The sequence below is a fragment of the Macrosteles quadrilineatus genome, unplaced genomic scaffold (genome assembly GCF_028750875.1).
Source record: "Macrosteles quadrilineatus isolate MER2022 unplaced genomic scaffold, UCM_ALF_1.0 Scaffold_7__1_contigs__length_78375512, whole genome shotgun sequence".
Taxonomy (NCBI): domain Eukaryota; kingdom Metazoa; phylum Arthropoda; class Insecta; order Hemiptera; family Cicadellidae; genus Macrosteles; species Macrosteles quadrilineatus.
Window position 1 is genome coordinate 10,855,086 of NW_026542600.1, and position 23,190 is coordinate 10,878,275.

The following is a 23,190-nucleotide window of genomic DNA, read 5'->3' on the forward strand; positions in this document are numbered from 1 at the left end:
GATCGAGTTACATAATACAAGGGGGGTGGGGTGGGGTCAAGCATTACAGAGCGTTACATGGGGGAGGGGGTTTAAAATTATGAAAAAGTGTGGTACGTAATATGTGTGGCCCCTAGGTGTTAGTTTAAAGGCTGAGACAGAAATATATGCAGATGTTGGTTTATGAAGAAATTTCCAAATTGCTTACATTTCAGAGTCGGTACTGGTTGCGGATTTGCTCCAAATATAACTGCCGTCTGAGTCGCTGTCTGAGTCGCTATCTGAGGTGTTCTCTTCAATATTTTCTTTAACAGGTTCTGTGGTATTTGCTGTAGTAAGATGTCTGCCAATTAATAACCCATGTCGTCTTCTGCTTTCTTCAATTTCCCCTTCAGTACTTTCTCGAATAAGTTTGGAACTTTTTTCAATTCTTGATCTGATAAGCGCATCAAGTTCGGCTGAAGTATACTCATTAACACGTTTTCTTTTTTTATTATTATTGACATTCACTTGTGCATTTTCTCCACTTGCTTGTGCATTTTTTCCACTTACTCCAGCAATGTCTTCATTGTTTTCTGGTGCATTTTCCCCTTCTCGTTCCCCTTTTGCTTCTCTTTCCTGTTTCTTTCTTTCAGCCTCTTTTTCTTCCCGTTGACTTTCCCTTTCCCTTCTTCTCCTCCTCCTAATTCTTCTTCTCTCTCTTTTCTCTTCTCTTTTCTCTTCTCTTTTTTTGACTATATCTTGAAGATATACACTTTCTTTGATTCTGTCTCCGAGATAGACGTCTGGATCTGAAATCATAGATGACCATAAAATGCGTACTCTCTAATAAACAAACGCATAGGTTTCATTGAGGGTACCGATGATTATTTTTTTTTACAACAGGTAACACTGTCAGGGTGTATAGTAGGACCTGTAGATTTTTTTATAGGCCTACCTCCTATTAATTTTTTCTCATTAATATAGTACCGGCTTAGAAGTATCGTCAACATATGCTACTATTGCCATATTTAGATATTTATATAAAGCTATAGAGATATAACTGATCTAAAAATTGGTACTTAACATTAAAAAAAACCCCTTTTTATGCTTAAATTAACAATGCCAACAAATGTTTAGGTATTTTTATTAAATTTTCTCTCCCCCTCAAAACAAAAAACAAAAAAAAACTACATACCATTTAAGTTTTGTATACATGGTCAATAAATATGATTGATCATGTCCAGTAGCCTGTTGATATTTTTTTATATACAGTACTGGTACCTTGTACTAAATTTTGGTAGACTTTGATCCGTAAAAAAAATGAACATTTAAAGTTAAATTTAAATGTTGTCCACTGCCTCAAAAGTGGGGCATTTAGGTGCAACCTTTGTAGGAAGGCGGTAAAGTAGTTGGAGGACAGGACTTTGAATGTGAAGGCTCACATTCAAATCTCAAGAATCACCAACGGTTCTTAGCTGTGATATCACCTAACAAGGTGGTATGGCCCACTCTAACACAGTCGCTGCGGCTGGGACTCTAGTGACGCATGGCGTACCGTGGTACAAGGTGACTTAGTCACCGGGTACACAGCGTGCAATGCAGTGTTCGCCCAGTCAGTGTGGCTCAGGCTCTCGCCGAGGACATTATTTGATTTGTCAGACTGAGATATTTTAAAGCCAATTGCCCGGCATTTGGGTTCGTTTGACACTGCGACGCACCGGTACTGTTAATGACGAGCCGCAGCAAATGTGTTAAGTTGCAAGTCTAAACTAAGGAAACAAAAGATAATTACATAGAAGGAAGTTCTACTCAAAGCCATGAGATCATTCTATTTTTATAAGCTAGGAAATATAATTGTTTGTAGTCATTCACCTCGTAGCAAGAGTTTCAAAGTGGAATACGTCATCAAGCAACGAGATTATACGGCATGTCAAAGATAAGATTTAACATATATAGTTTGGTAGAGAAACCAGTGCTTTAGTCTATTTAAATGATTCTCTTTAACGTAATGCTCTTTTCAAGAAGACAGCTATTACCGTTGTCAGTAGAGTCCAAAAGGGGGGTGTCCAATTGCCGTTGAAGTAGGCGAGTTTCCTGCGTTAAACTACGAACTCTAGTGAGCAACTCTTCATAGCTGGAGACTGGCAACGTCATCCCCTCTCATCTAAAACCCCACTACATTAGATAGGTTGGAAAAACAAGGAGTAAATGGGACTGAGGAGCTGATGGTACGGGATAGGTCAGTAAACCATCCAGGATATGAAAAGAGGATTACGTAGGAAGGAACAATAGACCAAGAATGATGGAGGAGGATTACAAGGAAAAGTACCATAGGCTATCAAGGATATGGTAAGAGGATTACAAGGAATAGTACGATAGGCGATCAAGGATATGGGAACAAGGATATGGGTTGTTACATGGAATGGAACAATAGATCATCAAGGATACAAATGAAGATAAACTTAATGTAGTAATTAAACCGTCAGAAATCCAAGGATGGCTATAACTAAAAACAAAAAAAACAAAGCAGCAGGAATAAAGAAAGGGGATTGTACTGAATACAACAACTCAACCATAAGGATAGGAAGGGGAGTACACTTGATCAAAAGAAAAACCAACACAAATTTAGTAAGAGGATTAAAGCAAATTTAATAATTTTTGTCAGCCAGGGTATAAGGATGGCCATTACTAAAATTGAAAGATTTCAGCAAAAATAATAGGAAAAATAATGCATATAACAGAATTAAATACCCCCGCCGCAGCAAACCTGCAGACTAAGCAAATTTCAACTTGTCTGATTACATTTTTACTAAAATATTTCCATAAATAAGACATATTTATTCCCAATTTAAATAACATTAGATTTAACGAGTCCTTAGGTTTGCTGCCATGGGGAAGGTAAAAAGTGTTTTTTAACCATATGTCAATAGCATAGGATGAAATAGTCTAAATTTGCCAAATTTGATTGACATGTACCCATAAACAAGTAAACTACAACAGTTTTAATTTTCTCCAGAAGAATAACATGGGAACTTTAAATTACACTTTTTTAGAATCTCCCCTGTGACCGTTAGGTATACAACAGCGCTTCAATATACTAAATTATTTATTTTTTTAAGCTCTACATAATGGTTTAGAGAGAAATTGCAATTTTTTTGGATTATAAATTAATTATTGTGTAGGCAGAGTATTACATCTAATGTAAACAGCTGTCACTCTTATTTAAAACAACACAAGAAGAAAGTCATTTTAGGAGATAATTTAAGGTAAATAATATGTAGGCTACAAAAGGTATGTTTTATAAAATTAATTAGCCTTAAAAATGATGCAGTATGACAAAAAATTAACGTCATCTCACAGACAAAAAGTGGTTATTAAAATTAAGGGTTGGCCCAGAAAAAAAAACAATTTCTAATAATGATAAAAGATGTTTTATATTAATGTGCATGTGTTCAAATTTGATTGACATCCCAACATAATACAAATCAAGTTAAAAAATGTATTCCGATTAATTGTGAAGATAAAAAATAGCAATAGGTAAATGCTAAAATAAAAACAGGCACTTTTACACTTTTCATTCAAAAATTAATTAATTTGTACTTCTAGTTTTGGCTATAAAATTTACATCCATGCTTAAATTATTTAAATTTAATCATATTCTATTTTTACGATAAATCAATTTAAAAGCCTAACAGCCCATATTACAGTTGCTGTAGGCTAATTTAATTTTGTAATTCATTGGTTAACTAGAAAGGCGAAGAATAAAAAAATCAGATCAAATGTATAGCGACTAACTCAAGAAAGGGATTCTGGGTGACTTGATTTCTCTCGGCCATTCAAGGTCATCTTAGAACAGATCAACCTTCTCTAACCCAGATTTCTCTTCAATTGCATTGTGTGAACAGCTGACGACAGACCATCTTTAAACTTACGAAGCAAACTTAATTCCACTTCATAAAAAATCTGGTTGTTTTAGGTTCATACTTAACATTGCTACAGTAAAACTGCTCACTGGTCTTAGGCCTGTGGCTAAAAGGGTGTGTATATGTAAAAACTATAGGATCTTTTAAAAACAGTTTACTAAAAAATCAGTAGTGAGGAAATGTAAAGAGTAATGTATTTAATAAGTAAACAATTTGTGAATTATTTTCTTAGTAAAATACTTTGCCTACTTGTTCTATTGCATTACATACGCCATTTCATAAATGGTTAGAAATGTTGATGCTTGATTTATAAGCATTGCAAATGTCTTTGGCCGAAAAATTTAAGTAATATTTACAATTAATGTAATTTTTACTCTGTGAAATTTATACTTGCCATTGATATTAGAATTCCCAATGCCATTTTATGGCTTAATTATTCTATATCCTTAAAATAATGGTCTGTGAATACGATAACTCAAAGCAATTTTGGTCCAATTTTTATGAAATTTGGAATTAATGTTTAGAGCTCCATAAAATTTATTGAGTAATGGGAATAGGGTTTTAAGGTGTTTTGAAAATGTTTTGAAAATAGGTGTTTTTTAATTTTACTGTTAAAAGATTTTAATGCCTAATGTTTTGATAACCATTGTGTACAGCTTAAAAAAACAATTTTGTGTATTAAAGCATTGTTGCAAGATTTAAGGTTATGGAGATAATTTTAAAAAAATTCTTAGATTCAAAATTCCCATATTATAGGCCTACTTATGGGGGAAAAGAAAACTGTTAGTTTGAGTTTATGGATGTATTTTTATCAAATTTGGCAAATTTATTTATTTAATCCTATATTATAAACATTTATAAAAAAAAGCTTTTCCCTTTACTGCAGCAAACCTGCACTTGTTAAATCCAATGTTATTTAAAGGGAATAAATCTGACATAAGACAAGTTTATGGAAATATTTCAGTAAAAATCCAATCTGGCAAATGGAAATTCACTTGGTCTGCAGGTTTGCTGCGGTGGGGGTGTGGTTTATAGCACGCTAAGACTTCTAACCACGCTAACATTTATGTCTTATCTATTGTTTAGCTTAGGACCTACAAATTGGAGTGAGATTATATAGGCCTTAAGTTATTTTACAGTTTAATTGATGCAACCCATTGAACCTATTGCACGACCTTTAAAGTGTTGGCATTAAGGTATCTTAAGGTCACATCTGCAATCTAGTAGGTTACTTTGTTTATTTACAAACCCCATTCAAACAAAAAATATATTTTTATTAATCAAAGTACACACCAAATTAAACGGTAGAATCACATTAGAAAAATGTCGTGAATTATCATCAGTATGATTATATTTCAAGTTCGAATTGAGCAGTTGAAAATATCGATGCTGAAACAACTAGTGACTCATACGTCAACCACGTGCCATTATACGCAAATTTTGAATTTTAAATAAGTTTTCGTAATAAATTTGCCAGTGGGGGAATGACTTTTAGTGACTAGTCCAATTTTTTTGCCTGATGCCAGATGGTCAAAAAGTATTGAGTCGTTTGTCTATGACAGTGGCAATACATAGATTGTGTTTCTGTTGTAAAAAAAAGTAAAAGTGTAATAGCCTACATGAATATCTTGAGTTTGGACACCAGGATTGGACTAGCCTACATGCTTTTTGAATGTTTTTAAGCACCATCATCAGGTGGCATAAAAATTAATCAGCACATTACTAGGACAGTTAGGTCCGCTTGTACAGGGAGCGGCAAAATGATCTGACGGTTTTCTTTGCCTCCCTGTTGAGCGAGAGAGTGGTGGAGGGTGGTGGGAATAGGGGTGTTACAAATCCAACGTGCAGACATTTTTAGTAACCATGGAGTTGTGGACGGCAAAGCACCATGTATTTGTAGTGGAAGTGTTTTCAAAAGTGGCGATTCCTGTGTACCTGTTCAGCAGACGATTCAATGTGGGTCAAAGGAAGAAAAGTCCCAACTCAAAACACCATTTTGCTGTGGTCGGGTAACTTTAGAACTACTGGTTCAGCTTTGAAACTAAAATCAACAGGCGATCCGGGGTCAGCCTGGACGCCAGAGAATGTAAAGAGAGTGAAGAAAAGACTGTGTGGTGTAGTTGAAAGTGTGATTCGTCGCTCATAATGACAATTTGGCACGTGTAAGCAAACCGACCACTTGTTCTGAAAATGAGATGTGCCTTGCATAACCAATGGGCTTCAACTGTTGCATGATTGCCATTTTGTATGCATGAAAGTGCAGGTCCACCAAGCAGCCAGATATGTGCAGGCAGAGCTGCAGCTTATTTACGTGCTGGCCGCCGAGGACTAGCTTCCACAGCTTCTCTCCACTCTCTCGACGTTCACTGGTGTCCGGGCTGATCTTAGCCTGTTGACTTTTTTCAATGCTGAACTAGTAGTTCTGAAGTTACCAACCCACGGCAAAATGGTATTAGGAATATTCACCTTGGATCCACATTGAAACACATACGGAACTGCTACTGAACAGCTACACAGTAAGTGCCACTTTAAATAAACACTTCCACAAATGCACGGTGCTCTGCCATCCACAGCTGCATGGCTACTAAAAATGTCCCAACATTGTCTTTGGAACGCCCCAATTTCCACCACCCTCCTACACTCACTCGCTCAACTGGGCGGCAAAGAATACTGTCAGATCATTTTGCCGCTCCCTGTATATTATCCTTTAATGACGTTACCAGTTATACGTAGGTGAATCAGGGCAGTCCTCGGGGAAGAGATTTAAAAAGCACATTCCAAAAACTAACAAAAATTAAAAAAAAATTATGAATATCTGGTAGGCCTAGTAAACAACCAGAATTACATAAATACAGAAAACAACTTAAAGCCATTACATTTTTGTAATAAAAGTAAAATTATGACAGCTTTGGAACTGTTAAGCCTTGTTCGTAAGACGCGTGGTAGGGTGAAACTGTTTATCTCCTTAATCAGTCAACGGATTTCGAGCCATCTGAATTTGCAAACCTGACTGTCCTCAAAGCGCCGTGGGTTGTGGATTTCACGAGCTACTGATGGGCCAGAGAGAAAGGCCAAGTGATTAAGGACTGGTAGTTCATGATGGTAAAATGCGAAGGCAACACAGAGAGCTTGGGATTTTTAACTTGTGGGACGAAGTGGGTAGATTCTTACAACAACATCCGAGAAAGGTAAGTAACGAACCAATTAATATTTATAGCTTTCTATTCAAAACTTGCAGTATTTAGGTTATCTTTATACAATTGCATAGGATAAAATCTGATAATGCCAATAAATAGTGACGACTTGTGAACATGGTTTTAAAATAATACGGTTAACAAAAAACTTAAACATTAGGGTACGGTACCCTATTTGATTCAAACTTTTTGTAGCCAGTTTTAAAACTCTATTTGTCCACGGAACTGAACAGGCTGTGAGAACAGTGCATTGAGCCGGCCCAAACCTTGAACCAATATGAACCACAGGCCATGAAACTAACACATGACAGGACTTTGATATTCCATGAATTTACCGACTTCAGTCGGAAAGGACCGGGCCTTAACTCAAACTACCTACTGTGCGAATCACTGACAAGCAGTTCTCACGACACGTTTCACTACAAGCCACTGATTAAAGTCACAAGTGAATTCGATGAACGAGGCTTTAGAAAATGCAAAAAGCCACCAAGACCAGTTTTCGGTATGTTAAACAATAAACGTACCCTTCATGCGAATGCCATAATAAAGCTCCTAAATATATTATCAAGTCCATCATCATTATCAATTTACGTTAACGTATGATTACAACAGTTAATCTATATTTAAACAGTTTTGGACGGTAATAGCCTCGATTATCAGTACATATAGACATCCCATTAACATGTTAAGTTGGTAACTGTTTTAGAATAAGAATCAAAATTATGGTAGGCCTAGTCAAGTTGAGTCATCGAAAGTGAGAGAGTGTTACTGATGTGAATTACTTATTTCTGTCGAATAGGCTAACTTTTAAACCAAGTCAAACTAAAAAGACAACTTATTGTTAACCTATTGTTAACAAATTATATGACACATAACTTATAACAGTGTAACAAAAATTGCTGTGGAAAAAGAATTTTTACAACAGTACAATTTGTGAGTTTGTCTTATATGGTGATGTCCTATTTGAGTAAAAAATTGGCTACAGCTGGTGCCAGATGTGATGGGTAGCCTACCTCTTACTATACAAGGTCTATGGTACAGTAATTTAGCTTACCAAAAAGAAGGTATAATTATTATTATATACTGGTTAATTAAATACTGGTTGTTAAATTTATTTGAAAAAATTTAGAAAATAATAGGAGCTTCTAAAAGGGCGAAGGGAAAGATAGCAGTTTCTTAAAAATCAAGTTGTGTTGCTAATCAACAACATCAAATAGCCACTAAGCCTAACCATGATTTCTATTAAAAGGTTTAAAACCTTACTACGGTATTTTAATGTTCAGTTCATTGGGTTGTGAGCTTGTTATTCCCGCATGTCTCCATAGACATGCAAATTCTATAAAAGGTAGCACGTCCAAGTAGGCCTACTTATAAAGCACCAACTATGCTAGTGAAAAGGTATTTTGTCTAAGACATTCATACTGCCCTGTCTGCCAAAAACAGAATGTGCTAGGGTGTATAAAATTAAAATTTTCAACCTTGTTTTTTGTTGCTGACCAAGTTGATGAGTCATTACAGTTGCTATACCTCACAATAAGTCATTCCATTAGTTTGAGTTGGTAAAAAGTTAGTGTACGGTAGCCTATTTGACAGAAATTAATAATTTAGATCAACACAATCTGTCAGTGGCTTACATCAACTACAATTTTAATTTAAAAGGTGGCGACAACTTTAAAATGGGGATAGATTGTCTAGGCCTACTGTAATTGGTTGTATCAATAGTCAAAGGTACCACTACGACAGTTTATCTTGGTTATATTGTATGGACTACAGCCTAGGCTATGACTATATTGTTAGAACTTGACATTCCATCCCCATGTTAAAAGTTTTTACATGTATAAGCTGTCCATCAATGTCACTGTTTACCTACAACAAATTGGTAACATATGTACGACAGTTTATCTTGGTAGTATTTTATGGACTACAACCTAGGCTATGACTATTGTTAGAACTTGACATTCCATGCCCATGTTAAAAGTTTTTACATGTACAACAGTTATTATAAGCTGTCCATCAATGTCACTGTTTACCTACAACAAATTGGTAACATATGTACGACAGTTTATCTTGGTAGTATTTTATGGACTACAACCTAGGCTATGACTATTGTTAGAACTTGACATTCCATGCCCATGTTAAAAGTTGTCACTAGTTTTTATAATCAAATAAACGTAACTTAGTTGAGTTGAGCCATCAACAAAGTGAGCTGATATTACTGATTTCTGTGGAATAAGTATACACTTTTCAAGAAAGTAAAATGGATAACTTAGGACAACTTCATTTTAACCATATGTAAGTTAGCATCTTTTATGTCCTCATAAACTATCTCAGTAAGTTCTACCTTACAAAAATAAGGCAGAAAATATAAATTTAGACTGTAGGCAAGTACCATGCATTCTGTGAATGGATGAATTTAATAATTTACAAATAGGCTAGGCGATAACTGGTCCCCATAGATGTGACGTCTACTCCGGTGCCCAAAAGTCAATACTACAAAACTGTAGGTTAAGAGGGGCCAGATTAAATACATTAGCCTAACTCAAAAATCACAAGGCTGCGGGAAAACTGTCTGTTTAGGTGTACTATGCCTAAAACCCCTTCTCTGTTCCATACAATAGGCCTATTGATAATGGAAGAAGGCTGACCATTAGGCTAATTAATATTTTGCAAGCTGTGCACAAGCTACCAAACATTCTAGACAGTAATGATAATATGCGAATAAGCTAACTCAAGACATCCCAAGTTAGAATTAAAACCACTAGGGATTGAAGGAACCAGCTATGTTTTGATTTTAAAATTACTTTAATAGCCTATTTGTAATCAATAAAACTATATACGGGTACTAGGCCTAGGTAGGCCCATATCGATTTAGTATCTGAGGTTATGTGTGATGGACGGTGTTTTTAGAAAACAAATAAACATAACCTAGGTCCAAACTCAAGTAGCATAAGTCCACTGTGATAAGGGAAAACGAAAAAGGGTAAGGGTTTAGCCTACTAGATAATGTAAACATATTATTCCATCTAGGTAAACGAAAACAGTGCATTACCAACTTACTGTAGTGGGATCCTGTTTATTGATTTTCAAGCGACAGTAAAATGACAAGTCGTTTGCCTAACAATATATCAGGTAAACCAAAAACTCACCAAGAAATTCCAATTGTAATTACGTCAAGGCACAAAAAATACGAACAATAAAAACAATATTATCCGGTATTAAGTTAACGCTTTCTTAAAACAAAATCATAACGCCATAGATGAAGGATGAAGTTGAAGTTTCTCACTCCCGCTGCGATTGGTTGTTCATTCGGTCGGTACAGTTCAGTTCAGTCCATTTCTAATTCTAACTACAAATCCAAAACAGCTGTTATGTAAAAAAGCTCAAGCAGTTTTGAGGGCAAAAAAACCCTAGTAATTTCATGAAGACACCATATACATGTAAACGAGTAAACAAGAGGGGAGATTGACATTGGGTTGGCGTGAACTTTCTTTATAATTTAATTGATTTAAATCCACGGTCAGTACTTACTGTTTTGACTGAAAGCAAAATATTTGGGCATTGGTTATAGTTTAGCATTACGATACTACTGCACTCTATGAAGTGAATTGTGTGCCGTAAATTTGGACTGTATGAAAATCGCAGTATGTACAACAACTACATAACACGGCCGTCTTATGAGAGGAGAATGATATTTACTTTATCAGTCAAGCGGCATCGGCGAGACTTTGACTTTATGGGCCCACGGACAGTGATTCCGGCGACCCTGGTGTAAGACGCCATCCATATATTACTTAACGATCAAGGAGGGGGAGGGGTTCAGCTTAACGTTACACAGCGTTAACGTGAAGGGAGGAGATGGGTTTTTATATCATTACGGTAACCAACAAATAATTTTTATCCGAATTATCAAAATTAATGAACATTTTTTGTTCAAATATAATATCAGTTTCAATTTTATTGTTTATTTTTTGTCTGGAACTTAGCCTATTCTAGTTCCAAAACGTCTAACCAACTCTATTCTGTGGTCCTCCAGTCATGGCTGACGTCGCCCAGATTGCAAACAGAAAATCACCTGATTGTAAGTGTCATTCCATAAGTATATGTTTGTTTTGATGATTTTATTGTTAATGTTTTATTTTTTTCTAAATAGTGACATGGCGCTATAAATCTGGGGGACGTCAGCATATTACGGGAATATCACAACTAATGTTTTTTCATCCACCTTGGTCATATAGAACATAAAAGAATAAATTTCTTCCTACGTTCAGTACGATGGCAAATAGGATCTGAATTTTGTACAGAAATTATAGAGTAAAAAGACACGTAACAGGGGAGGAGGAAGGTAGTTTAAAATGACAAAGAACGCGTTACGTTATAATATAACGTATAAAATAATATATCTTGGGTATCGGTAATTTAGGGGATATCGGTATCCACATATTATGTGGATACCGATATCCCCTAAATTTTTCCAAGATAAAATGTAAGTTACCCTTTGTAGATTTCTCATAAGTCACAAGTCCTTTATCCAGCCAAATGAACAACGAATGCATTAGCTACGTCAACATCATAAGTTACATGAACTAAAACATATCTTAGCTACATTAAAACTCTCAACTACTAACTACTGTACTACTACTACTGTAGTTACACTACCAGTTCTAGGGCAAAGGTCTGAATAGGGTACATTTCCTTAAGGATCAGCTGAAGACAATTGTATTGTTAGTTCTGTCTGGTGCACTGTTGGGGTCATATTTAGTTTACCATTTTTTCTTGTTATTTCAGTAATTTAAAACCTTGTTTTAATAAGCAATAACTCATTCCCTAGATATTCAACCAAACTTTAAAGCACAAATCATTAAATTGGCCATAAAATCAACGAAATTTCGTAGACACTAGCAATCAGTGTCGCCAACGTGAAGAAGACATGAAAAACGAGCTTCGCAATTTACAATGGGAGTAGTGCAACATTAAAAATACTGCAAACACATTATCTGGCCTCTATTAATTGGGAATTTTTTTTAGGTCTATTGATTTTATGTATATTGTTGGTTGTCAAGGTATAAGGTCTGTAGTTGTTGTTCAAACAATTGAGTTTGAGCCTCATTCACGTAAATAAAATAAATTTATCTAGTTATTTGGTTACTGTAGTGTTAAAATTAGTCAAATACCAATAAGCAAATGTCAAGCAACATAACACCTATTACATAAACCGTGCGAAACTAAAATTGCATCCAATTCATCCATAAGGATGATAAAAATGTAGTTTAGTTGGACCAGGTCTACCCACTGATTTATGTATAGGTATCAATTGTTCATACATATAAGCTACTGTGTTGGTACCACTGCTATGCCATTTCGTCTGCCTCTGTTCTCCGCTCTGTTCTGCTGTCTGCAACGGTGCAACCGCAACCGCAACGCAAACGCAACAAACAACGCAACACTACACTCAACAACACAAGACAAGGCCCCTAGCACAAGTTTGAGTTTGAAAAATTATTAGCATAACCTCTAATTTTTTATTTGATTTTGTTTGGTTATGTAAACACAATAACCATTATGATATGTAATTTACGCTGCAGACCTAGTGTATTCATTGCTTATAATAAATCATAAAATATAATACATATAAAGTGCAAACAAGTAAAAAAAAAATGTTTAGCATTTGATTCATAATCTTGCTTATGCTAGATACTGATACTCTTTCTACAATAACCTTATTTTTTTCTGAGTAATGACTTAGGTTTCTTATACTAAATAGAAAATTGCCAGAGCCACATAATTACAAATAATATGCCCTTTAGTGTTTTCAATTCATTGAATTATATGACTCTTTAATGCATTTGGTGCACTCTTTACTGTATTTGGAGATAGTGGGCCTAAGAAGCAGATTCCTAATGTACGGGGCTTTCTGTAGAACTTAAAAAATTATATGAAATCCATACTCATTTCATTATTTAAAACTTTTGCATTACCTTGTGTCACTAAGTGTTTGTACCCTAAAATAAATAAATAACAACCAACCTATACCAGATGATAAGGCACTCTAGGTGATAATATACCTTCAGTAGTTGAAAAAAAACGCAAAGATATTACCTGATGGTAATGTCACTGGTATTGTACCTTACCGTAATATGATCCCACCACTTAAGACTGGCACACGGCATTGAGTGCAACTAATAATTTGTCTTTTATTCTGTTTTAAATCACCTTAAGATGTCTTAGGACGTTACTTGAAAGCCTTGGACGACATTTGCTGAAGAGCCAATGAGGTAGTCTTGTTTAGAAGCGTACAAACAGTGAGGGATCTTGGGTTTAATTTGTTGGTGTTTAACTACTAACCCTCGAGCAGACGCTTGCACAGTTTTCCTCCACACTTGTAGTTTTTGTTGATATACCCATTATGCATAATGGGTGTCGGCAGTCGTCCGGCTCCATACTTCACGCACCTCATCCCGGGAATGCCCCTAAGTTATTTTTACCCCCGAATTTCTCCTTATTTTGTTGTCAGTTGCAATTCAGTGAGGCGGTGCCAGTTTGCGGAGGTTTTCTCCACGTGCGCCCTATCGCGTGGCGTAGCGTTTATTTTCTCATGCGCTCTTGTTAAACTGTGTGTATATACAAAAATAAAACCTGTTTAAATGTATTGTTTCTTTATAATTATTATCGAATTTATTTTGTTTGCATGTATATGTATAATTGCATCATTGCGGAACAAAACTCTGCACGCCCCCCTCTTGTAACACCCACAGTGATACCTTTATACTAGAAAATTGCTCAATATGTTTATTTGAAATATTACTCATATGAATTGAAAAGAATAATACTAATAACAAAGAAATTAGGTTTCTGATTTGGTTATTCAACATATGCATACAATATTTCGTTAAAACAACAAGTAAAATGGGTAGAATTTGTGCTATTTATTGTTGCGGAATAAAACTCTGCATACGCTCGCTCCTGTTTAACTAGTGAAGCGCCTCCTCGAGGGTTAAATTAAATTTGTCAGACCATCGTCAGCAGTAAAAAAATGTCCAAGACAATTAATTAATCATATTGTTCAGTTCGATGATGTGTGTGCCTGGCCCTCTCTAACTGTGGTAGGCCTACGTATTAACTGATGATTGTACACATTAGTTGAGGATTCATAGGAAGGTACTGTAGGTAAATTCTTTACAACAGGTTTTTACTTCCATATTCTGATTTATTTCCAAAACCAAACAAACGTTCAAACAACTTATCCTCCCCCTTCTAGCAGCGGAGGGAGATCGAGAGTCCTGTCTCGGTTAGGTGTAGTGTTCACCACAGCTTAGTTAGGGAGGCCCACCTAAAATAAGCATTTGACAACTCAGCTAGAAATTTTATTTTTAATTTACCGTGATTTGTGTGAGCCACCGTTCTTGCAGAAGATATTCCACTAGTCTGTGATATATTTCACCACAGATTGTAGAAAACTCAGAGGTTTAACATCTTTTTAAGCTATTATTACACTTTCTAAACTGAGTGTACACTCAGTACTGGTACCGCATTTCCCATTAGGCCCACTAGGCCAAGGCCTAGAGCGCCAAATTTTGGGGGCGCAGAATTTTAACCTCTTGAATGAATCCCACGAACGCGACCGGCAGCCCTGTTAGTGCTACAAGCCCATCGATGCGTGGGCGCATCCGAGTGTAGTTTGAATTTGCTGCGCTTAGTAAGCAAATCGAAGAAGGAAAAAGGTTGCCTTGTTTGGTATTGCCGTGTTGGGAATAACCTGCTCTTTCGCGTGGGATATTTTGTTTTGCTGTAGTCCCAACAACATCCATGCAGCGACTGCCAAAAGTCAGATGTGTAATTCACTCCTGTTTACTAAACCCGATTGCCCTGGTTGTGTCGTTCCATGCTTTGTTAGTAAACAATGTCGAATCGTTCTGGTATTTCGCTTAAGAGACCATGAAATAGGTGAATATTTAGATAACGACAATTTGAGTGATGTTTCGGGACATGAATGTTGTCCATCATAAATATATTTTGTGTTATTGTGTATTATTCTAGGATTGATTCAAGTTATTTTACACACCATCCAAATAAAATTTTGACAATATCAACAATTATTATTTATTTAAAACTGTCTCTATCTCAATCCAGTAAAAAATGGCAGCCAATTGAAATTCTAAAAAGTGAAATTTAACTTGCAACTTCCCAAGTCTGGAGACCCACTGTAAATTTTGTAACAGCTCCCATTAGGAAAACTAAACTCTACACACCTTTATATCATGTTATGAAGTACTTTTTGAGCCCAATTGCTACTTGGTTCCCCAACCCAAAATGGGGGATTTTGGAGGAAACTCAAAATTTTTTAATTTTAAGCCCCGTCGAGTGACCCTTCATTTTGAAGGTCATGATAAAAGAAAACTATCAACGCAAACTAGAGGTCTCTATCTTAACACAGTAAAATATGGCAGCCAATTGAGTATAAAATTGCAAGTTAATTCTGATTTCTATGGATTTCAATCAGCTGCAATTTTTTACTGGATTGAGATAGAGACCCCTAGTTTATTTTCTTTTATCAGGACCTTCAAAATGAGGGGTCACTCGATAGGTCTTACCATTTGAAACTTTTGAGTTGCCCCCGCAATCCCCCATTTTGGGGGTGTACACCAAGTGGCGGTTATGCCCAAAAAGTACTTCATAACATTGCAAAAAGATGTGCCGAGTTTAGTTTTTCTAGTATGGGCCATTAAAAAATTAACAAGGGGTCTCCAGACTTTTTACTAACCCTAGCATAAAAAAAAACATTTATAGGCTACCACAGGGGAAATCAAATATTTAACAGTAATTTGATGGCATGCATGGAATTTTGTGAGTATCAAGGCTGCTTTAGCAAATGGGCCTGTTGGCACAAGAGGTTTCAGTTTTTTAGGGATGCAAGGAAGAGGGAAATTCCATGGCAAGGAAGGGTGGGGGGAAGCAAATATCTTAAGGGAGTCGGGGCCCATTGAGTGACACATGCCTCAGGCCTGTAGAGTAGAACCTCATATGCTTTCCTTACCATTCTTACAGTAGAATAAACCATTTCTTCGTTAATTCATTGTGTGTGTAGATTGTAAAATCTTGTCAAATAATTAAGAAGTTACTGTTCAGAAAATTAGGGAAACACTATAGAATTAGGCATAATCTCTTACCTAATAATTTAGAGGGTTAAATTAATAGGCTATGGCTACCAAAAAAATCTTATCACTAGCATATTTTTATAGGTAATCATGAAAATGCATTTACTTACAATCAGGATACCTTGGTCTTGTCATGTCCACCCTCGCCAAATCCTAAACAACCAGACCATTTATTTATAATAAATTATTTAAAAATTAATATCAATTCATAAAATAAATAATTTTCCAAGACAAACAATGACAATAGTTTGACCTAATTGAAGTTTTGGGATATTCTTGTGTTCCCAATGATCTTGGAGAGTTGCTTATTATAAGTGTAAAAACATACATACAGTGTAGCGTAGCGCAGCGCATGTTTTAAATCAAAACCGTGCATTGAAATGAGGTATGTCACACTAGTAGCGTATACCGAGGAACAAACTATTTTGTTTTTCTCAGAGGGTATTGGAGCGCATTTGTCTGCACACACGCTTAAAGTTAATACTAGTCTCTTTTCTGCACCAATTGGTCTCCTCTAATTAGATGTCAGCTTCTCCCAATCATCCTTCACAAAACTAAATATGTAATCGAACGTTGTAGTCGACATTCTCGTGTAATCCATAAACTGAGGCTCGAGTTTCCTAAGGATTAGAGTGGTGATGTTCACCATGTTTGTCCCTGCCTTTACACACTTCATACACCCCGACACTTCTCCTACTGATCAAAAACTGTCACCTTAGATATTTTCGGCAAGACTAATACATAGCCGACAGAGCCATCCTGTATACTGATCTACCTTATTTAAGACCGTCTACGACCTATGTGCTACGCTACGCTATGCTAAGCTGTCTGTGTGTATTGGACTACACTGCGCTCGGCTACGCTACGCTATGCTACGCTGTCTGTATGTTTCTACACTAACTTGGACCAAAAATAAAAATTCAATTTGCTCAATTTAATTATTTTTTTTAAGAGGACAGTAACTTTCTCTGCCTTGTAGCGTAAAATACTATAACCAACTACTTCTGCACAAACTATCCACAATACCTCATACCACCCATATTCTCAAAAAATGTCAGCATTTAATTCATTGATCCATAGGATGTTAACAGTTCCGTTAAATGCAGTAAATTATGAGATTGAATACAAAATTATAAAACATATAGCTACAGTCAATGGTTATAAAAGCGGTTTGGTAGATAGGCTCATCAAAAAACATAAAAACAAACAAGGTGTGAAGATTGACAGCTCAGAGAAGAAAAAATATGTCTGCGTGGAATATAGTCACACTATCCAACACGCATTAAAGAAAGAACTCGCTAAACAAGGCATTGAACTAGCCTTCAGAACCACAAACCGTACCAGGAACGTGTTGGCAAATAAAGTTGAGATAGGTGACAAAGTAGATAAGACCGGCGTGTATAGGATATCTTGTCCGGATTGTCCTAGCAAATACATAGGGCAAACAGGTCGTGCCTTTCAAACACGATATAAAGAACACCGACCAGATCCTAAACACCATAAACAAAAATCCGCGTTTGCTCAACATCTTGTAGATTGTAATCACTCAATGAGTGATATTAAGAACGGCTTGGAAGTTCTACATTTTTGCGGGAAAGGTAATAAGTTGGACACATTGAGGAGTATGAGATATATAAAATGAACGTAAACGAAGAACACAAAGAATACATCCTCAATGATAAACTACAATTCAAGTCCCACTCCCTCTTCAACACCGTTATCTCATCTAGAACAGCTGACCACCGAGCTGATAACAGAGAAGGACGGGACGAAGTTACTTAACCCGTGTCCAGTCTACCTACAACCGCTGCCGTGCCGTGTCGATAGCGCTATCGTGTTATTACGTGTTTAAATGTTTCGTGTTCCGTGTTTTGTTTTATGTATAAATCATTTGATGTTTTTGACAAAAAGCTCTGACGATGTTGCAGTGCAACGAAACATGTAAGCTTTGAACAACATTAGTTGAAAAAGACACAATTTTGGACTACTGACGGAGGTAAGCCTATATAAGTAAAATACTATCACTAAATGCTATCCAAACATCAAGCAGGTTACAAAGAAATTTAGTTAATTTTAATTTACAAATTATACTTTTGGAAATCAATTTACCTCATGTAGCTTGCAATGCTATCGGTACCAGTAGGTATCGATAATTTTATTGCGATACTGCTGGTATCGTATCGTTATCGGTTGTTTAAATATTTACATGGTATCGATACCAAGCTACTGGCTCCGTACAAGTTCATGCGGGCCCGTTAACATGATTCGTAAACAGTATAATAACAATCAGATAGCATTCATCATTTCACTTTGTACTTTCTTAGACTTAGCCTATATAAAAATAAAAAATATAATGATTTTATTTTGCAACACATGATGGATTAAAAATATTTTAAAAAATTTTTGTTTGAAAATATCTGTGCCCGTGTTGGTGCCCCTAACAACTGGTGCCCGGGGCTCATGTCCCGCGTGCCCCCCCCCCCCCCCCTATAGTTACGTCCCTGACAGTACTGGAGCGAGTGAACTTTAATCAAAGATCAGTGAATCAGAAAATGACCTCACTGGTATCGAATGGATACAATACTGACGGTATCAATACCTTAGTTCCAATACTGAGCCGGTAACGATAATTTTTTGAGACATGGAATCGATACCAAATATCGGAAAGAGTGGTATCGCAACATCCCTGCTCAAGTATAGAATAAAGGCTCATAAATTAGCTTTTTTCCAGGTAAGGAAAAGTTTTTCACTTACCATGAGAATAAATAATAATGGTGATCTCTTTTTATAGTTGAGCATTAGATGGTACAACACCGTTTTTTTTATCTATGATGCACAAGTATGGGAAATGGTAAGCTCTTCACGGCAGTGCAGCAATTTTTCTGAGTACAATTAACTTTAATTTAAGATGACATGTGAAATCATTTCCAGCCAAAATTCAATTTATTCTCATGTGGATTAAAGATTTTAAGGCAATGAGATCTATAAAAAAAGCTGCTTGCCCAAAAAAAAACTGTTAAGTTTATGACGATGCAGAATGTTGGTTAGGTAAGCTTTATTTCTGTAAGATTTGACACAGGTGAGACAGCAACATTTTATAAACAATACTTGTGTGTGACACTCTGGCCTCGGATTGCTCAGTCTGGGGTGGGTCGATGAATATTATACACAGAGTGTTTATCCTTAATCAATAATTCAATAATTCTTCATGAAAAGGGGCGCCACCTAGTTTTTAAACTTCCTGGGATCCAAACTAGGAAATGTTCCAAGGAAAAGGAGAATTTAAAATAATTTTGAAAAACAAAAATACTGAAAGGAATGGCAGAGGCTAAACCCTATAGTTAATTAAGTTAAATCCTTGGCTAAACACACTTTCCAGCAAAATCTACCAAGTGATACTAATTACTAAAATATTACAAAAATTGTCTTGATAATATGGCTCAAGATATCTGCTTATCTTTTGCTCAGATAAGAATGTTGATGCAAAATACTCTCTCACTAATTCCAGAAGTTAAAAGTAGATGACAGGGCAAGTTCAAATAAAATGTTTTAAATAAATGTGGTTTCTAAGTTTAAATTCAAAATTCAAATTGTATTCAAAATATTCAAAAATACTATAACTGTTTTATCTAATCAAGATAGGGCACACACCAGGTGATCCGAATGATAACTAGAATTTTCAATCACCACAAAATTATTTAATGTTGAAGTAAAGAATGATATCTCAACAACAATTGCCCATTAATATTCAATATTCAATATTTGCAAGAGTAAATCCACTGAATTATACCTAACTTGTCGGCCGACACTAACTAATGGCAATAAACATAGAATTCCCACTTAAAACTAATTAGAATAATCCCTGAAAATGTACAAAAGCAACAGCAAGTTAATTTAAATCATCTAAATATATACATATAATACAAAAGAGTGAAAATGAAATTGTCCTATCTGTGGTTTGAGTGCGTTGGTTAAGTCTGCGACGGTTAGGTGGAGCACGGTACACCCACAGGTCGACGAGTGAACACCAATGTCCAGAGAAGTAGTCCAACACGGTAAGTAGATGTCCCAAAAGGTAGAACTGAACCAGAAACTCAACAGTCTAGCACCGAAGACCACATCAGGGGAGGTAGGTAGCACCAAGTAATCACTAGGGTCCAAAAATTCCCTGTGCAAAACCCATACACATACTAGTACTCAGGTCGAATAATAATATTGTAATGTTCCTAGTTAATTTTTGCTGGTAGTACACCATGTCCCAAACATGAATAACTCAATAAATCTTCACTAAATTGAATAAAGTTCATGAATGTTATAAAGTCTCCTCATTTATGCATATAAATTTTCACATAACCTAACCTAAAACATGATATTTACATACAATGACAAAAGTGAAACTATCCTGTGTTGATAGTGTGAAACACCTTGTCAGTTCTCCCTAATGCTGGTTGAGGCACACTGAAATACTGGTCGATTAACTTGTTCAGCTGAGTTTTTTGATCTGGAGAAAGATGATCTTCACCTTGAATCCCACTACTAACTGAGCTACAATAAGATGTTGACATTACATTTGAAAATTCCCATCTTCTATGATGAAGATCTGCTACTATATGGAACTTCTCCCAGAAATCTATTCCCAAAAGTAAATTATGGCTAAGGGTAGGCACATAGAATACATCCAGGTACTTGGTCTGTCCTTTGAGTGTAATTGGTAGAACTACTATTCCAGCTATAGCATGCTTCTTCGAATCTGCAGTTTCTACAAAGGTATTACTAGCAACATGAAGTTTTCCTGGAAAACCATTAAAAATCCAATCTCCATCTTTACCTAAAATGGTGCGAGATGCACCAGAATCTAACAGAGCACGTATTTTGCGACCAAAAACTCTGACATCTAAATATGGTCGAGAATCATCCCCTACAGATTCAATAACAAAGTCAACCCTAGCTGGCTTGGAACAAGTATCCTTGGTTGGCACTGCCTTATCATTGTTTGGGGAGACAGCGTTTATTTGAGAGCTGGCTCCCCGACTCGGGCGTTTTTTGGACTGCAAAAGGTACACACTGTCTTCTTGACATTTTTAGCCCCGCAGCCATAACAAAACACAGTTCTAGGTTTACTACAGCTATATTGACTATGTCCTTCTTCAGAACAGTTCCAACATTTCATTTTTGAAAACTTCTGTGGATTTCTTGGGTGGGATACTTCTGCTACTCGTTGTTTGACTACTGTGGACTTCCTATATGCAAGATCAGGCTCTAGTATTGAAGCGGAGCTAGACATGGACTGACTGTTGGCTGCCCTAAGACGACCTAACTCTGCTTTCCTTCCCAGGGTTCTCAGTTGGCTTATGGAGACTATTGGGAATAAACACAACTTTTCTTGAAGATAGCGATTAAGATTTTTAAGCATTTGCTTCAAACGAATCTCTTCTCCCGTAGGCATGGATAAGCGGCTGTAGAGTCCTTCCATTGAAGCGATGTACAAGTCGATTGTTTCTTGGTCCCCTTGTCTGCGATTCATAATTTCTTGTGATAACATGTCATCATAGTCCGGGGTTTGGAAGACCTCTTTCATCTCCTGACAAAGCTCTGCCCAACTTGTGATTCTACCCACTGTAGATCTGTACCAAATCAAGGCACTCCCAGAAAATAAATCCACTGCCGACTTAAACAGTTGTACTTCAGTTAGCCCCCTGGCTCGACGTAGTTCTTCAACACGCTGCAAGAAGCTACCAATACTCTGGCCGGAACTGTTGGAAAACTGAAGGCCCCATTTATAGACAGGAACGAATCCAGTTTTGTACAAATTACAACTGTCTTCTTCACTGGAGTTATTCTTTCCCTTATCTAAATTTGAAGTCAAGGATCCAATCTTTTTGTCAAAAGTGAACTGCTCCCGAGAACCTAAATTATGAGGCGAACTCCCTGTCGGAGGTTTGAGATTGTTTCCTTCATTTATTCCCAAACTTGTCTTCAATTCCATCTCATTTAGGACCACAGGACCATCTGGTTTGTTCAACTCAGTTTCATTAGAGTTCCCACCTAGTGGAGCTGTTGGATCAGGCCCTTTGAATTCATCTATAAGTTTCCTAGTCCGAGTCATTAAATCTGTTTTAATTTCTTCCTTATCTGAGTCCACTGAAGCAGCCAAAGGAATCCTCTCAACTCTGGAGTACAAGTGCCAGAGTCTGGCAACAATTCTTTGATACTCATTATCCTTAAAAGTCCCCTCATAATTTTCAACGAGTGACGACAAATCTTGTAATTTCTCGTTGCAAATCTCAAATTCCAACTCGGCATCCAGAGAATTGACACAAGCCGCCACCACTTCTGTATTTGATCTAAAGCAGTGTGACAGTTTTTTCCTGTTGTCTGCAGCCTTACCCTCTGTTGAGACATTCCTAATCCTTAGCTCATATTCTACTTCCGTTGCTCTTAAATGATAAGCAGTCATGTTTATAGCTGACACAAGATTAAACAATGAGACTCCAATGCTCATTCGCCACCAAATTAAACTAAGGCTAAATATCCCATTCAGAACCACAAAATGTTTCCCTGTTGCTTCTGTTGTCCCAAATCAACAATTAATTTCAGATAAATATATACCAAACAAATATAAATAATAAAACCAGTGATAATATTAGCCAAGAATATTTTCAAAGTCCAAAGTCCAATTTTTTTTCTTGTAGACCAATAATACTAAACAAGCAGTATTTCCAAATACAAACACATAAATTGCTCAGGCCCCACGTTCAGGGCGCCATTTGTGACACTCTGGCCTCGGATTGCTCAGTCTGGGGTGGGTCGATGAATATTATACACAGAGTGTTTATCCTTAATCAATAATTCAATAATTCTTCATGAAAAGGGGCGCCACCTAGTTTTTAAACTTCCTGGGATCCAAACTAGGAAATGTTCCAAGGAAAAGGAGAATTTAAAATAATTTTGAAAAACAAA

General features: G+C 36.3%; 1 protein-coding gene across 5 annotated transcripts in view; it reads right to left on the reverse strand.

Moving 5' to 3' along the window:
- LOC128999158 (adenomatous polyposis coli protein-like) overlaps window positions 1–23,190 on the reverse strand; it is a 172,968-nt gene that overhangs the window by 144,480 nt on the left and 5,298 nt on the right. For 3 of the 5 annotated variants that reach the window (XM_054425533.1, XM_054425529.1, XM_054425534.1), the window contains exons 3-4: window positions 16,341–16,383; window positions 188–770 (exon numbers count right to left, since the gene is read on the reverse strand). In XM_054425533.1, the coding sequence (XP_054281508.1) occupies window positions 188–770; window positions 16,341–16,383 (626 nt within the window). Of the gene's footprint in view, window positions 1–187; window positions 771–1,997; window positions 2,126–10,135; window positions 10,362–16,340; window positions 16,384–23,190 lie in introns of those variants that run through there. The other 2 variants (XM_054425530.1, XM_054425531.1) reach the window with 2 other exon arrangements.